The 17,465-nt window shown below is 45.7% G+C and overlaps 1 protein-coding gene across 1 annotated transcript in view; it reads right to left on the reverse strand.

The window, feature by feature from the left end:
* MEI1 (meiotic double-stranded break formation protein 1) overlaps positions 1 to 17,465 on the reverse strand; it is a 71,858-nt gene that overhangs the window by 2,052 nt on the left and 52,341 nt on the right. Inside the window, exons 22-28 of the mRNA XM_026479534.3 lie at positions 16,307 to 16,411; positions 14,290 to 14,400; positions 13,812 to 13,972; positions 10,850 to 10,931; positions 10,486 to 10,661; positions 1,094 to 1,175; positions 526 to 632 (exon numbers count right to left, since the gene is read on the reverse strand). Coding sequence (XP_026335319.2) covers positions 526 to 632; positions 1,094 to 1,175; positions 10,486 to 10,661; positions 10,850 to 10,931; positions 13,812 to 13,972; positions 14,290 to 14,400; positions 16,307 to 16,411 — 824 coding nt within the window. The remainder of the gene's footprint in view (positions 1 to 525; positions 633 to 1,093; positions 1,176 to 10,485; positions 10,662 to 10,849; positions 10,932 to 13,811; positions 13,973 to 14,289; positions 14,401 to 16,306; positions 16,412 to 17,465) is intronic.

Consider the following 17,465-nt stretch of genomic DNA (forward strand, 5'->3'; position numbering starts at 1 on the left):
GCACCCCTAACCCCCACGTTATTCAGTTGTCAACAGTCCTCTTCTATGTGTTCCCACACCAAACACTGATTTATTCACTGATCCACTTCACTATCGTTCACAGGCTCACTGCTTTGTTGTTTATTCAGTGGGCACTCACTGTGTGCCGGGCACTTAGCATATCCTCTACTGTGCCACTAATAACATCATGTTTTAACTATTAGTTTCCTTGTCTATCTCCTTCTCTAAACTGAGGGACCCTTAAAAGGCAGAGCCTTTGGCTCAGTGACATCTTTGGTCCCTGGCATAGGATCTGGATGTGGCAGATAAGCCCTGGCCAATGTCTCATGTGCAAATGAATTAGAAAGAGTATCTGGGTCCTTTGGGGTGAGAAGATGTGGGCGTTTAGAGGAATTCTCTGAGCAGGCCTCTTGTAAGGTGAAGGCTCACCCAGCCCCTCTACTTTCTACCCCACTACCTGGCCTCTTCAGGACCACCCAGCTCATGACATTCTTCACACGACAGAACCATCCATTCTGCACTTACCAGGGTCATAAGCCTCAAGATCTCAGGTCTGAGGAAGGAACTCTCTCCAGCATCCAGGAGGGTAAACAGCAAAAACCGATTCCAGGGCTGGGAGACCACATGGAATGCTATAGGAAACACCAGTCACCCTGGGTTGTTACTGCTGCTTTTCCATAGGCCTTGGAACATTGCTGAAGAGGACTTTCTCTTATTGGCTCAAAAAGGGACTGCTCAGCTAGAGGCAGGGCATTGGACAAACTGACCACTGGAAGTTTCTTTCTTCCCTGAGTTTCTATCCACCTGTGCTGCCTGGCTCAGGGAGACCACATATCCCACTATCATGGGAAGCAGGCAACAGGAAGGGCTCTGCCACTTCGGAGCTTTGTGACCTTGGTTGGTCAGGTTACTTGACCTCTTTGGACTGCAGTGTCCTCATCCGTATAATGGACATTGCAGTGCCCTTGCATGTTATGAAAAGAATTAAACAAAATGAGTGTGAATCAAAAACAGAGGTTGGGAGTCTAGGACAGGAAGGTGGCAGGGGCTGGCTGCCCCTATGGGAACATCAGAGAATGGGGAAGGTTTCTACCAATGTCTGGGCTCCGGGTGTGGAGGTAGTCAAGCAAGGCTTCTAGGCAGCCAACACAGGCATACGACAACAGAGGGTCCTTCTGCAAACAAACAAACAAATAAAACCCCTTCATGTCAGGTTTTGCTACCAATGAGTTTTGGTGCCAACCAAGAAAAAAACATTTGGTTTTCAGAATAATTTGGATTTCAGAATTTCAGATTTGGGACTGTAACCCTGTAGATGATCAAGAAATGTTTGTTGTTTTCATCTCTAACCCACACATAGAGCATAGTGCTTATATTGATGATTTACCTACATTCCCCCTACATTCAAGAGACTGTTTCAGAAAAGGAGGGGTGCCTGGGTGGCTCAGATGGTTAAGCATCTGCCTTCAGCTCCGGTCATGATCTCAGGGTCCTGGGACTGAGCCCATGTTGGGCTCCCTGCTCAGCAGGGAGTCTGCTTCTCCCTTTCCCTGTAAGCAGCCCCCCCCCCCCCGCCCCGCTCCTGCTCTCTCTCTCTCTCTCAAATAAATACACAAAATCTTTTTTTAAAAAAGAGAGAGAGACTGTTTCAAAAAAAGAGTTAAGCCCTGGGCCCCACTAAGAGATTCACAGATTACAGACTCTATAAGAACCTCGGGGTTTATCTAAGCCAGTAGGTTTCAACCTTTTTTTTTTTTTTTTTAAAGATTTTATTTTATTTATTTATTTGACAGAGATAGAGACAGCCAGCGAGAGAGGGAACACAAGCAGGGGGAGTGGGAGAGGAAGAAGCAGGCTCATAGCGGAAGAGCCTGATGTGGGGCTCGATCCCATAACGCCGGGATCACGCCCTGAGCCGAAGGCAGACGCTTAACCGCTGTGCCACCCAGGCGCCCCTCAACCTTTTTTTTAAAGCAGAATCTTAACATCAAACAAAATTCTATGCTCTAATAAGCATACCAAAAGATCTCATTATCATTAGTCATTAGGGAAATGCAAATGAAAACCACCATGTGATACCACTACAACACCCACCAAGCGCTAAAATTAAAAAGACTGACAATACCATGTCGGTCAGAATGTGGAGCAACTGGAACTCTCATATACTTCTGATGGGAAAATGAAATGGTGCAGTCATTTTGGAAAAGTCTGATGGTTTCTTATAAACATATACTTACCATATGTGGTACGCAGAATTTTAAGACTATCTCATGACCTTTGCTCCCAGATGTTACTCCTGTGATTACGCTACAATATATGGCAAAAGGGAGATTGTTTGGGCCCAATCTAGTCACACCAGCCCTTGAAAAGCAGTTTTGTCTGGCTGGTGGCAGAAGAACCAGAGAGCCCGAGGGTATGAGAAAGATTCAGCATGCATTGGTGGTTTGAAGATAGAGGGGCGACTAAGGAAGAATGTGAGCAACCTTAAAGAGCCAGAAGAGACCCCTGAAGAAGAGGTGGATTTTTTCCCCCAGATCCCCCAGATAAGCACCCAGCCTGGCCAACACCTTTATTTCAGCCTTGTGAGACCCTAAGTAAAAAACTTGGTCAAACCCACCCATACATCTGATGTAGAGAATTATGGGATATTACAGTGTGTTGCTAAGCCCTTACATTTGTGGTAACTTGTTACACACATTACAAAGCGAATATGTCATTTGACCCAGCAATTCCACTCCTAGATATGTACCCAAGAGAAATGAAACCATATGTCCACACAAAGACTTGTACTTCAGTATTAAGAACAATTTTGTGCATAATAGCCAAAAATCTGAAGTCTCAAATCAATAGGTGACTGGGTAAACATTTGTGGTACAGACATATAATGGACTCACCAATAAAAAGAAGTACTGACACATATGACAGTATGAATGAATCTCAAAAGCATTAAGCTAAGTGACAAAAGCTAGACACACAAGACCACATTTTGTATGATTTCATTTATATGAATTCTAGAAATGGTAAAACTATAGTGACAGAAAGCTGATCAGTATTTACTGAGGGACAGGGATGGGGAGAAGAGACTGACTACAAAGAAGCACAAGGGAACTTTCTGGGGTGATGAAAATTTCTATATCATGATTGTGGTAGCATTTACAAAACTATTTGTCGAAACTCATTTAATTGTACACTTAAAATCAGGGAATTTTATTGCATGTAAGTTATATCTCAAAAAAACTGATTTTTTAAAATGTAAAAACAAATAACATGGTTTTTTAAATAAATGATATTATAGCAGCAAAGTTATGGTTATTCATCAACCAATTCCCAGACTTGAGAGCCCGTGGATAGATCCAGAGCAGCTCAAACAAGGAGACGGGATCTTCTTGAGAAAGCATATTGCTACACAACCAAAATGTATACCAAAAGTTTCCTCCCACCTTTACCAAAGAGGCTTGAAGCCATTCACCAAAGATTAGATACAGGAAGGGTTACAAAATTAGAAATAAAGACGAAAATCTAGGAATAAAGGTTATTTATCTTTAAATAAAGAGATCTAGCCTGAGTTAAAAAAAAAAAAAACAAAAAACTAACAACAACAACAAAACAGCTATGCTGTCTTCACACTGTTCTTTGGAAGGCAGCAATGTGGGGGTTAAGCATATGGGACAGGGCATCTGGGTGGCTCAGTTGGTTAAGCATCTGACTTTAGCTCAGGTCCTGAGCTCAGGTTCTTGGGCTAGAGCCCAGAATCCTCATCCAGTCATGGAGCTCCCTGCTCAGCAGGGAGTCTACTTCTCCCTTTCCCTCTGTCCTTCCCCCCCATTCATGCTCTCTTGCTATCTCTCTCTCTTAAATAAATAAGATCTTTTAAAAAATAAAATTTTAAAATAAAATTATTAAAAAGAATATGGGACAGACTTGGGCTTGTGTCCTTGCTTAGTCTCTTACCATCTATGTGACCCTGGCCGAGGTCACCTACCCTTGCTGACTGGGGATAAAAAAATTACCGGGTTGCTGAGAGGGCTGGATGAGACTGGATACAGAGTGTTCAGCCAGTGCTTGGCACAGAGTAAACACTCAATAAAGTATAAGAGCAGCCTCATGAAATGCACAACAGGGGAAACCCCCCTCTTTCACAACCCCTGGGTTTTCTCCACAGAACACCTAAGACCTCCAAGGCACATAACTTGAAGTGTTTGATCTAATCCACTCACCTCATTTTATAGGTGAGAAAAGGAGGCCCAGAGAAAAAATAATTGACCTAAAGACACCTGTACGTATCAGTAGGTGGCAGGTCTAGAACAAAACCCTAAGCTTTGTGCCCTTTCTCCTCCAATGTAAAATAAATTCTTGGGGCTCCTGGGTGGCTCAGTCAGTAGGGGTCTCGATTCTTGATCTAAACTCAGGTCTTCATCTCAGGGCTGTGAGTTCGAGCCCTGCATTGGGCTCCATGCTGAGCATGAAGCCTACTTAAAAAAAAACAACAACAACTGAGATGATAATTTCTACCTTATAGAGGAGTTGTGATGAATAAATAACATATGCCAAGTGCTTACACAGAGTAGGCACTCAGTACATGTTCTCTCTCTACCTCCTAGTTTCCTAGAACCTTAACCTAACATGAACCTCTGCTCTAGTAGGAATGATCTTTGAGATCAAAACCTCATGGCTCATAAACCTAATTAGCTCACTGATTTCCCAAATGATAACAACATCCCACGCCCACCCCAATCACGAAGCCAAGTCTGAGCACAAGGATAACTGTCTCTTCCCTGCCCACACCCACACGTATCCTTTCCCAGGTCTCCACAGAGATGTAGAAACTGGACTGGAATCCAGCAGGAGTTCTTGCTGGGGACACCTGGTTTCTGCTTGGAGACCCCCAGCCATAAGACACTCTTCTCCATTCCTTCCAAAGTGGCCAGCTCTACCGTTAAGACAGTCCTGGCCATAAGAAAAGGCCCCCTCCTGTCTTCCTGCAGCTCCACCTGCTGGCCAAGGTCTCCATCTCCAAAGAAACCCAAAACAAACCTACTGTATTTCTACTCCGGAGACTTTCAGAGATTTATAGTCCTGTGGTTCTTCTGAGAACTAAGCAGAAGGGAAGTTTTGCCCTGGCTTTGCCCTACTCCAATGCCATGCAAATCACACCAGTGACCACAGCCCTTCTTCAGACCCTTCCACTGCTATTAACCTACCCTCTTTCCCCCATGTGACCCAGCATGGTGAACCCTGGACACTGTCTCCATCCTCACTGCAACAAACACTTCTATGCTGTGCTCCATTTCTGGGAGAATGGGAGCTGCTCTCATAGGCCCAAATCACTTCATGCTGAAAGACTCCTTTTATTTTGCAGATAGAGAAATGGAGAATCAATAAGAACTGACTTGCTAAACCCCCTCAGAGTTAGGAGGTGGGAGGGGGCTACAGTGCAGATTTCTGTGATTCTGGCCAATACCCCTTCCACTGCACTGCACTGGGCCACCTTGTGTTAGACAGCTGCAGATTCTGCACACGCTGCCCAGCACTCCATCAGTGGTGCCGATGCTGCATGGCTGCTTTGGCCCTCGAGAACCAGCACTCAGTGCCTAGCTTACGCGATACTGTCATTCTTCTCCCGCTTGATACCGGTTTTTAAAATAACAGCTTTAACGACATATAATTCATAAACCATAAAATTCATCCTTTTAAAGGTACAGATCAGTAGTTTTTAGTACATTCACAGAGTTGTGTAGCTATATAATTCCAGAATATTTTCATCATCCCAAAGAGAAACCTCATTACTCATTAGCAGCTGTTCCCCATTCCCTGTCCCCCAACCCCAGTCCTAGGCAACCACTAATCTACTCTCTGTCTCTACAGATTTGCCTATCCTGGACATTTCATCTAGAAATATCATATGTGGCTTTTCATGTCTGGCTTCTTTCACTGAGCATGTTTTCAAGGTTCATCTCTGTTGTAATATGTTACTACTTCCTTACTTTTTATGGCCAGATAGTATTGAATTGTATGTATATACAATTTATTTACCCATTCATTAGCTGGTGAACATTGGGGTTCTTTGTACTTTGGAACTATTATGAATAGTACTGCTATGAACATCTGTATACAAGCTTTTGTGTAGATAAACGCTTTCAATTTTCTTGGGCATAATACCTGAGAGTAGAATTGTTGAGTCATATGGTAATTCCACGTTTATCTTTTTGAAGTACTTCCAGGATGTTTTCAAAGTAGCTGCGTCATTTTGCATTCCCATCAACAACCTGTGAGGGTTCCATTTACTGTACATTCTTACCTGCCTTTGATATTATCTGTCTTTTTTGTTTTAGCTATCACAGTGGGTATGAAATGAGCCTCACTGTCATTTACTTGGGTCACTGCAACAGGCCCTTGCTCAACAGTCCCCTTGCCTTCAGGCTTTCTCCTCCCACCCCTCTTCCCTACTGGGGTTGCCAGTGATCTTTCGAAAACTCAGTCTGATAGACGCCCTTCATGGCTCCCCCCCAACACTTCTTGGCCTAGTACGTAAGGTACTGACTGGTATGGCCCCTGCCCAGCTCCTCAGTGTCATCCTCTACTTCTCGTCACCCCCCACACCCCACTGCACACTTCTACATTACATGCTTTTGCTCATGCTGTCTTCCCTGCCTGCAACGCCCTTCCCTCTACCTCTGCCTAGACACTGTTCAAGGCTGAATTCAATGTCACCTTCTCTGTGAGGCCTCCTCTGACCCTCACAAGCAGCAGAAGTGTTTTTTGTTTTTTGTTTTTTTAAGATTTTATTTATTTGACAGAGAGATAGAGAACACAAGTAGGCAGAGCGGCAGGCAGGGGGAGAGGGAGAAGCACGCTCTCCACTGAGCAAGGAGCCGATGAGGGGCTTGATCCCAGGACCCTGGGATCATGACTTGAGCCAAAGACAGCCGCTTAAACGACTGAGACACCCAGGCGCCCCAGAAGTTTTTGCCTAAAAGAAACTCACAGTTTTACAGAAGAAGACAGAAATGCAGACGACTGACCATATGATAAAATATGATAAGTGTGATCCTTATTACAGGGCTGAATAAACTATTCTGAGAGCTTAGGAGAGACACAGAGAGAGAGAGAGAGACCTTCTCTATTCTTAGATTGCTATGGAATAATGTTTGCTGAATGGATGAATGATTGAACAAATAAAGAACTATTTCTAAACAGCAAACCTATGAAAGGGTCTGAAGGAGGTTTAGCTCCAGCCCCGGGGGAAGGACAGAGAAACAAAATGACTCTTCTATATACTTCCTTGGGTCAAGGGCAGTGACAGAAAGGTCATTATGGCTGAAAACAAAAGGCCAGAGAATTTCTCAGGAGTGTGTCAGTGAGAGAAAGGAGGAAGGGGCTACTTGATCCTTTTCATCAGGTAGTGACCGGGACAGTGGCTGTGAGGCTGAGCAAGGCCCCACACAGATCCAGGAGCCTCTTCATGAGGAATTCATGAGTTACTCCAGTTGATTCCCCTTCCCAGGGACTGTTGAGGAGAGTCGAAAACTCCCAGAGAGATAAATAGTATATTATTCTACTTATATGAGGTACCTAGAATAGTTAGTCAAATAGAGACAGAAAGTAGAATGGTGGTTGTCAAGGGATGGGGAGAGGGGGCAATGGGGAGTTATTGTTTGATGTGGACAGAATTTTAGTTTGACAAGATGAAAAAGTTTTGGAGAAAGTAGGTGGTAGTGTTTGTACAACAATGTAAATGTACTTGCCACTAAAGAACTGTAACTTAAAAATGATTAAAATGGTTAATTTTGTTATATAATATTTTACCATGATTAAAAAAGACAAAACTGCCAGAGACACAGAAGAGTGTTGCAGGCCTGGTGACATCTAGGCTCCTGGGCAGAGGAGGTGAATGGTCATGGTGCTACAGGAAGTCATCGAGCCCTTAGTGTTTAGACTCCTGGTTTGAGGAAAGTTTTTCATCACTCAAGGCCTGGTTCAAATGCAACCTCTCCTGTAGAGATTTTCTTGATTCAAATAATTTTGGCATTAATTGTAATTATTTTGGCATTAATTGTAATTATTAGTATTTCCTACAATCTGAGTATTTAAATGGCTAGAACCATATCATATTCATTTCTGTGTCCTCGTTCACTCATTCAACAAACATTGGATGCCAAACCAGTGCTGGGCTTTATGCTAGATGTTAAGTATAAGGGAGTAATTTTTCTTTTATGTTCTGAATATTAAAATAGAAACTCTGGCCCTTTCAAAAACATTGGAGAGAAAGCATTTGCCTTTCCTCCTACATTTAACTGGCTCCTCCTCACTGAAGGACAGATTTATCTAACAGGTAAAATGCTAGCTTAACATTTACCATGCCATCAGGACAGGATCAAGGTATTAAAGGTCATGCTCTCATGAACTTAAACTCTTAAGATCGCGGCCATGTGGCGAAGTGTCCATAATGTAAACATAATTTCCCTGCCTATGTGGGTTCCTGGCCTGGCCTGGGAGAAAAGAGGTAGTTTAAAAGCCCTCTTTGAAAATAAAATAAAATAAAAAATTAATGAATTAACAAATAAATTAACTAAAATAAAATAAAATAAGCTCTTTTTAGATAGATAAAAAACAAGTATACTAAAGTGTTAATGGTAGAATCTAGGTGATGGGCATATGCTGTTTTAGTTAGACTTGGACTCTCATGAAAATTCTTTCACCTTTGCTCTATAGGAAAAATTCCAGACCCAAAAAAAGCCCAGTATGACCTGAAGTCCCAGCTATGTTCTCCTACTGTTTACCAGAAATAAAGGTGATGTTTTGATTCTCATCTGATTCCTGATTTTTTTGAACCCATAAGGGGAACAAGACACAAAGATTAGTCAGACACAGTTCCTACCTTTAAGGAGCTCACAGCCTGGGGAAGACTGATATGCAAATGGGGACTTCCATGAGAGAGAGCTAAGTGTATAGAGCCTTGTGCATAGATGTGCTGGCAGGACAAGAGTCAGTAACCACAGAGCTGGCACAGGACCGCTCCTGGAGCATCCTCTATCTCCTTACATTTCCAACTTTCCCCATACTGTGCACAGGCCCAGTGGGGATCAATCCTTGAATATAATCTCCCATAATCAACAGACATATCATATATGTGCAGTAATCATCTGGACACCAAATAGAGTCTACTCAAATCAAGGCCCCCATCCCACCCCCAGGAAGTCTCTGCAACTCCTCTCACTCATTTGCTGGCTCCCCCCACCTCCCTCCTCTTGTCTCATGAATGACTTGCCATCAGATCAGATCAGATCTGGTTGTCTCCCTTGGACAAGCTCCAAAGGGCAAGAAAAGAGAGTCCAAGTATAACTAAAACAGCGTAAACATCTAGGGCTTCAGTCACCCTATGGTGACCAGCTCATATTTGAAAATAATACACAATAAGCCTCTTAAAAGAGAAGAAAGTCCTGGGGCATCAAGGGTGGGAGAGAGGCCACGAGGCCAGGGACAGGGAATGAGTCCATACCAGAGAACAAAATGGTACTGCCATCAAGATTAATGCCATTTCTGATCACCCCCTGCCTTTGGGGAGGTAGGACAAGTCACATGGTCTTTCCAGCCCAGCTCAAGCACCTCTTCCAGAAACCCTCTCTGACAGCTAGTTCTGCACTAAACCTACACCAGCCTACTAGTTACATCCAGTACCCCCACAGTGCAGTGTGTCCCTTTAGCCCCAAACTGACAACACTGTGTTATCATCTCTTTTCTATATAGCAGCCCCCAACCAAATGCTCACCCCTCAAAGGCAGGCACCTGACATATCTCCATCCCCCCACCACTCTTCACAGTATTCGATGGCTGGATAAAAAATGATCTCTGAAAGTCCTATAAGCTGTGAAACATAAAACCCTCTGGGGTAGACATCTACGGTTTTGGCTTACACGAAATTCACTCCACCTTTTTCTGTGAACAGTTTTCTTTTGCAGAACCATCCCTCTTCCGTGTTCAGTCTACGTGAGTCATGGAGAGCTGGTCATAGGCCCTAGCCTCTGGAAGAAGGCGCTGGCCAAATCCAGGTCAACCAGAGCATCATATTGCCCAGCCACAGTGACTGGAACGTTACCCAAGCCAGGATAATGAGACTCAGTTCAGGGGATTGCTGGGAAAGAGAAAGTCTCTTGCTGCTGAAAAGGTGCTGCTGGTGGTCATCCTACCATCCCATGAGAACAAAGCTGAGAGAAATGCAGAACCAAGACATGGAGACAGAGTTCTGATGACATTGTCTGAGCCTCTGGGATCCAGCTAGGCCTGAAGCCAGTGCTGACCCCTGGCCTTCTCAGTTATGAGCCATTTTGAGTTTCATTTCTGTCACTATAACTTTAAAAATCCCAATTAATCCACCCTCCGATCCTGGAGGAAATACCAGGTTCTTGACAGGCAGCCACCCCTTCCTACTGTTGTTCTGGGAGAAGCAGGCTCCACTGCTAGGGTCCCATTCAGCAAGGGCCTTACCTGCACCAAGAGGTTCTGCAGTCCAATGACCAGGGACAATACCTGTGATGTTCTCAGTGGAGCTAGGACAGTGTTCTCAGGGGCCGGTGGTGGCTGGGCCCCTGAGGGCACCAGGGCCACAAGGGCAGAGGAAAAGCTTTGTTGCAGGGCTGTCCGCAGGAAGCATAAGATGGCAGCTGAAAGCAAGAAGCCCCTTACACGCAGTTTCTGCCTCCTTCCCCCACATCCCACCTAGCTCTATCACAGCGGGAAGACAGTGGAGATAATAATGGGGTGACCATAAGCTGATCTGGGGGGAGTGGTCCCATCTCACAGTCTAAGGGAAAAGCTCTTCTTTTCTTGCTAGAGGTCCCTGGGGCCATACCTGAGAGCAGCGCAGCGTTTTTCTTTGGAAAGCTGAGGACCTTCAATACTTGGTCCAGTTCTATGGACAGTGTCTGGTGAACCTGGCAGGGCAGAGGTAAGGGGACAGCTCCCACATTCTGGCAGCTTGAGCAGAAAATAACCTGTCCCAATATCTTCTATGTACCCACACATACCCACTGCATCCAGAGGGACAGAGGCGGCCACACATCCTTGTGAGCCCACCAGTCCTGAACTCAGAATGTGAGGAGGCAAATTAGCCTGTACATAGAGAACACTTCCTCTCCCAAATCTCCCCCATCGTCAAGGAACTCTTCCACCAGGGAGCCTCCCTGGCCTCATCTGTGGTTCAGTCTTCACCTCAGCCCACCATCCAACTAACTTATATCTAGAGTCAGATAGCCCAGAATCAAAACCCTGGCTCTGCCACTAGCTAGCCGTGTGGCCAAGGAGAAATCACTGCCCCTCTCCCAGCCCACCTCACTCTCTTCACGTATGAAATGGGAATAATGCCACCTGCTTTCACTCCCCCCAGAACTATTGTGAAGAATAGCTGAGGATCAGCTTTGGGGAACGTGCTCTTTAAAGTAAAAGCAATGTCCAAACTGAGGGGTTAGTTGGGAGTGGCGGGTTCAAAGCCGAGTCTGCTCTGCTCTCTTCACCCAGAACACATGCTGCTTCAAGGCAGGAATTACTTCTCTGCTTGGATCTATCACAGTTTGGCACAAAGCAGTTCCTCAAAAATGCTTGTTGGCTAATGGAATCAGCAGGTTCTAGGCAGAAGAATCAACTTGTACAAAGGTATTGAGATAACATACTAATGTAAGATGTTAGTAGAGAAAACTGTGTGGGAGTTATTTGGGAACTCTCTGTGCTATCGGCTCAATTTTTCAGTACACCTAAAGCTGTCTTAAAAATAAAGGCTATTGGAACACCTGGGTGGCTCAGTCAGTTAAGCCTCTGCCTTTGGCTCAGGTCATGATCCCAAGGTTCTGGGATCGAGTCCCACATTTTGCTCCTTGGTCAGCAGGGAACCTGCTTCTCCCTGTTTCCACTCCCCCTGCTCGTGTGCTCTCTCTCTCTCTGACAAGTAAATAAATAAAATGTTTAAAAAAAATAAAATAGGGGCACCTGGGTGGCTTAGGTGGTTGAGCACCTGCCTTTGGTTCCTCCAGGTCCTGAGATCCAGCCCCACATCAGGCTCCCAGCTTAGCGGGGAGTCTGCTTCTCCCTCTCCTTCTACCTCTCCCCTTGCTTGTGCTCTCTTTCTCGCTCTCAAATGAATAAATAAAGTCTTTTAAAAAAAATAATAAAATAAAATAAAAGGCTATTGGGGGTGCCTGGGTAGCTCAGGTCATGATCCCAGGGTCCTGGGATCGAGTCCCGCATCAAGCTCCCTCTTCAGTGGGGAGCCTGCTTCTCCCTCTGCCTCTGTCATTCTCCCTGCTTGTGCTTGCTCACTCTCTCTTTCTCTCTCTCCCTGTCAAATAAATAAATAAAATCTTTAAAAAATATAGAGGCTATTAAGAATCAAACAGTCAAACCATCAACAGTATGGATATGTGAAAGAGCAGAGCTGATTTGGAGAAGGGCCAACAGTTGGTCAAAGGACAGAGCAGGAGGGTGGAATGGCAGAAAGTAAGGCTGCAGAAGGGCCAGGTACGCAGGGTCTCAGCATCCATGTGGAGAGTGCAGACAGACTGACTGCAGGGACAGGAAATACGGAGCAAGAGAAAGGCCAGGGATCAGGAGACTGAATAGGCCAATTTCGTGGTGAGGACGAACCATCAGGCCTAAGCTAAGTCAGTGGGGAGTACTTAGAGTGGAGGTGGTTAGTAGGTAATTGGCTGGGTGTGAGCCGAAGACCAGGACAGAGCCAGGGACATGGTGCAGGTTCCCATCCAGGCAGGTGACTGCAGGGGTACAGGTGGGCCCAACAGCCTCACACAGAAAAGCAGAAAAGGTTCCTTCCCAAATCAATGCTGTGGGCAACAACCAGAAGACTTATTATAGTATAGATCTCCACAGTCTGATGCCACCTTAGAGGCCAAACTTTATTTTTTTGTTGTTGTTTTTTGGTTTTTTTGGAGGCCAAACTTTAAAAATGACTTCACTTCTACACAAATGACCGTGTGCCCGGCACTTGAATGGCACAGGCTGGGCACAGGGCAAAGACACCTCAAAGGCTAGAAGATGGTTTCTATCCACAAGTAGCAGTCAGGTTTAGCAAGGAGACACCTGAATGTGGAACAGCCTACAGAGGAGTTCACACAGGGCACTATGATGACAAGGTCCCATACAAGGGGGTGGGGAAGGACTGAGAGGAAAGAGGTGCTCTGTGGATATGTCCACTGTTCCCGTTCCCCACATCACCTTCCCCAACAATCACGATGATAGCTTACACATGTCTGGCATTTCACAGCTTACCACCCAGCACTACAAGGTCACAGGCTGGCTTCTGCCTTCCTGTCCAATCTGACAGTCCACTCCCTACATTCTAGTCACGCAGTACCTCATCAGTCTCCAAATACATACACCATGTCCTAAATTTGTGCAGTTTCATGTCTTTGTTCAAATTGTTCTCTTTTATTCTCATTCATTTATAGAATGCCTTTCTCCATTATCTTTGCCTGGTACAATGTTATTCTAGAGGCTTTGCTTAAAGACTACAATACAAGTTTCCCAAGTGTGGTGTATGCTGTATTTATTTCTTATTCCTCTGTGTCTAGAACACAGCCTGGCACGTAGGTAATCCATGTATGATAAATTAATATAAACCAACCTGACAACAACCCTGGATGTTTTCTTCCCATTCAGTAGGCAAGGACACTGAAGCTCAAAGATTAAATACCTTGCCAAGGTTATTCAGCTAATAAGCCACAGGGCTGGAACGAGAACTCAGGAGTTTGTCACTCCTCTATGCGCCACCCCGTGCCCCAAAGCCACAGGAGTTAGTGACTCACCTGCAGACTGCCATCGTGCTGCTGAGCAGAGAAGGAGGCAGTGAGCAGCCAGGCGGAGCAAAGGAGTGTGGTGCTGGGAGAGTCCACCTCGGTCCAGGTGAGTGCCAGAGTCTTCTCCAGAAGCTCAATCAGGGCCGTGCTGCTAAGGAGCACTGCAGCAGCTGGAGATTGTTTGGTGGGGCAAGGGCCACAGGAGTTACTTGGGAGCCCCTGCTCAGGGCCAGCATTGTGGTTAGCACCTGACGGGGACTTCATGCACACATGATGAATGAACAAAAGGATCGGCTTTAGGCTCTAAGGGTTCCAACTTCATTCTAGAACCACAGGTTATCAGAACCAGAAAGGACCTTATGACCATCTGGCCCAGTGACATCCTCCCCTTATATATTTTCATAAGCGGAAAAAACTAAGGGCAGCAATGGCCACAGACATTGCCCAGCACCCTTCCTCTTCATTGTCTCAGCTGGGACCCCAGCACCTCTTTTCTGACTGCTTGGTGTAGTCTGATGAAGGCTCCAATACAGGAAGTTGAAGGAGGGCTGCAGGATGTCCACATCAGCAGGGCTGCATTTCCCACACAGCTTGCTCACTGCAAGAGAGTCCCCAGGCACCCCATCATGTAGCACTCCAGGGGTTTAATGCACACCAGCACTCACAATTCTCACAGATAATGGCCTTCAACTGGCTAATTTCAGATGTCAGTCTGTCAGTCTTGGGGACCAAGCACAAACTACGTGTCCCTGGTAATGCAGCCAAGGAAAAGAAACACAGTAGCAAACCTGAAGGCAAGCAGCCCAGGGCCGTACATTAGAACAGGCTACACAGGTTTACATGCTCTAAAGGCATCCCGTGGGGCGCCTGGGTAGCGCAGTCGTTAAGGCGTCTGCCTTCGGCTCAGGGCGTGATCCCGGCGTACCGGGATCGAGTCCCACATCAGGCTCCTCCGCTGGGAGCCTGCTTCTTCCTCTCCCACTCCCCTGCTGTGTTCCCTCTCTCACTGACTGTCTCTCTGTCACATAAATAAATAAAATCTTTAAAAAAAAAAAAAATAAAGGCATCCCGTAACAGCATTCATGCCAGCAAAGACTCCAGGGTGGAGAGTCTGCAGAGCTCATCCAGGTCAACCTGCCACTCCTAGCAGGAAAAGATCCAGACTCTGAAATCTTCCAGCAATGGGGCACTCACCATCTTCCCAGGGGACTCCAACACCATCAGTGGGCAGCTCCCTGAATTTGCCATATTCTCTCATATCACCCTCATCTGGCTAACTCCTTAACTCCTATTCAGCATTGGAGATTCAGCTCGAAGTTTACCTCCTCCATGAAGCCCTCTGTAACCTCTCAAGGCAAGATGAGATGCCTCTTCATGCTCCTCCACCCTCATCAGAGTAGTTACTACACTGTAGAGTAGACTTCTATAGAACACATCCCTTTCCTCCTAGGATTCGGCACTCTTTGCTCCCCTGCCCCGCGTCGCCTCAATAGGAAACCTACCTAAGTTTCCATTCACTGTTTTGGCAGCCACATCACACTTGACTTCTGAGTGGCTTGTGGTCAACCAGACAAGCAGCCCCCTCCTCACCCCTGTCCTCTACTTGCAATGCTCTCAAATAAAAGGGTTACATATAAATGTATATTACATTTCAGATCATTATTACCCCCTCCAGAGGCCCTTTAGACAGCGGTTTGATTTTGTCACAGGCAGTCTTCCCTCCCAGCTGAGTGTTACCCTTGACCTGACAGACAGGCTGGGAGGACCGGCACCAGGCCAGGCCCGAAGGCACTTTTTAAGCCTGACATCAATCTCATGAGGTGGCCAGGGCTCCAGGCGGGGAAAGAACCGTCCTCACTTGTGGCCAGAGCACCTGAAAGTCCATAGGTACTGAAGACACAACATTTTTCTTATTGATCTCAGTATTTCCTCAATAAATCTTCCTAAGGATGCAGCCTATAAAGTGGCAACTGCATTAATCGGCAATGAAAGGTCCTAATGAGGTTTGGGTATGAGTGAAAGAGGCCTAGAGAACTGTGAAGTGGATCATCATATCCTGAGCCTGCTGTGGAGTGAGCTGGAGAACTGAGCTTGTGCCAGGAAAAGGGAGTCTGCACAGAGAGTTGCTCTGGAGGTCTACCGTGTGCCAAGCATTGTGAGCATTAGACATCTATCTCTTATCTCAACCCTAAATCAGCTAAGTACTACTGTTTTACCTGTGAGGAACCTAAAGCTAGGTGACTGCCCAAGGTTAGGTAACTAGTGACTGAGAACAAACCCAGGCATTTCCGACTCCAGAGCTGTGCCTTTCACACAGTGTTCTGTTTTTGTTTTGTTTCATTTCCCAAACACTCCCACAGTACAACCAGAGAAAGATCTAAAAGATCCCATAGCAAGAAGCCCACAGGAACAGTGACCCACTAGCTTCTTCCAAAGGGCTGAATGATGGAATAAAGGAGCATGCCCAGCCCTGGTCCCTCAGGCATTGTCCCAAGCCCAAGCACCTTGGTGAAGAAGCTTCATGGCCATGCTGTCCAGTTCTTGCTCTGACGTGTTCTTCAGCTGCACTAAAGAAAGGAGGCTCAGTAGCAATGGCAGGTTCCCTGAGGCTGTGAGGAACAAGGAGGGCTAGTCAGGAGACCTAATACTCAGATCATCCCAAGGTCAGACAGACACCCTACTCTACTATAAATGTTTGTTGGGATTCACCCCTACCTCCTGCCTTCTTCCTTGGGCACAGGAGCAACTGACATATTGAGCGTCAACTCTGGGCTGGGTACCAGAAATTTAATAATTCACTTAATCCCCCTTGTGAAATAGGGATTATTTCTATTTTGTAGTTAAGAAAACAGGCTCAGAGAGGCTGAGTGACTTGTCCGAGCTCCCACAGCCAGTTAGTGGCAGGGCCAGGCCTTGAACCTAAGTCTGAGTTCAATGCCCACGTTTTTTCAACTATATTTCCACAAAATCTCATGGCTTTTACACACTATTATCAGATGTGACTTATCCTTCCCTGAAAAGGAAAGGCTCAGCTCCTCCAGACACCCTTAAATCTTCCTCCAAACTTCCATCCTCTGTCAGGACTGGATCCCACTTCCTCTTAATTGCTTGGAAATCTTAAAATTTAACTTTTTAAAAATAGGAAAAGATAAACCAATGCTAATCTTTTCAGTGTCTTTAAACTGTACCAAACGCCAAACTTCCTTGACTCCAGGGAGTCCCATTCCAGATTTGGAAACTATCCTTCTGGATCTCACTGGCAGCTTCTAACACATTTCAGATCCACCCTCTTCCTTGCCCCTGCAGGCTGCTGCTCCCTTCCTGGCCTCCCCCATTATTTCCCACTTTCTTCTTCCCAACTCAGGGCTACCATTCTTGTGACAAATAGCTCTGGGCACACACCATGCAGGGTGGGGACATGCATGCATAGATTGAACACACCCACCTATACTAAACACACAGAAACATTAAACATAAACACACGCACTCTGCACGTACACACACACACACACACACGCACACACACATATGTATCCAAGTATGTTGAGCTCTCATGCTCTGATGAGAGGAAGGAGGTATGATTTAGCTAGATGCCACACTGGCCTGACTTTTATTTTGCAGAGAAAACTGACTCTTTCTTCTGGAGTGGAGCTCATCAGGGCA

Source organism: Ursus arctos, unplaced genomic scaffold, assembly GCF_023065955.2.
Source record: "Ursus arctos isolate Adak ecotype North America unplaced genomic scaffold, UrsArc2.0 scaffold_21, whole genome shotgun sequence".
In the NCBI taxonomy this organism is placed as follows: domain Eukaryota; kingdom Metazoa; phylum Chordata; class Mammalia; order Carnivora; family Ursidae; genus Ursus; species Ursus arctos.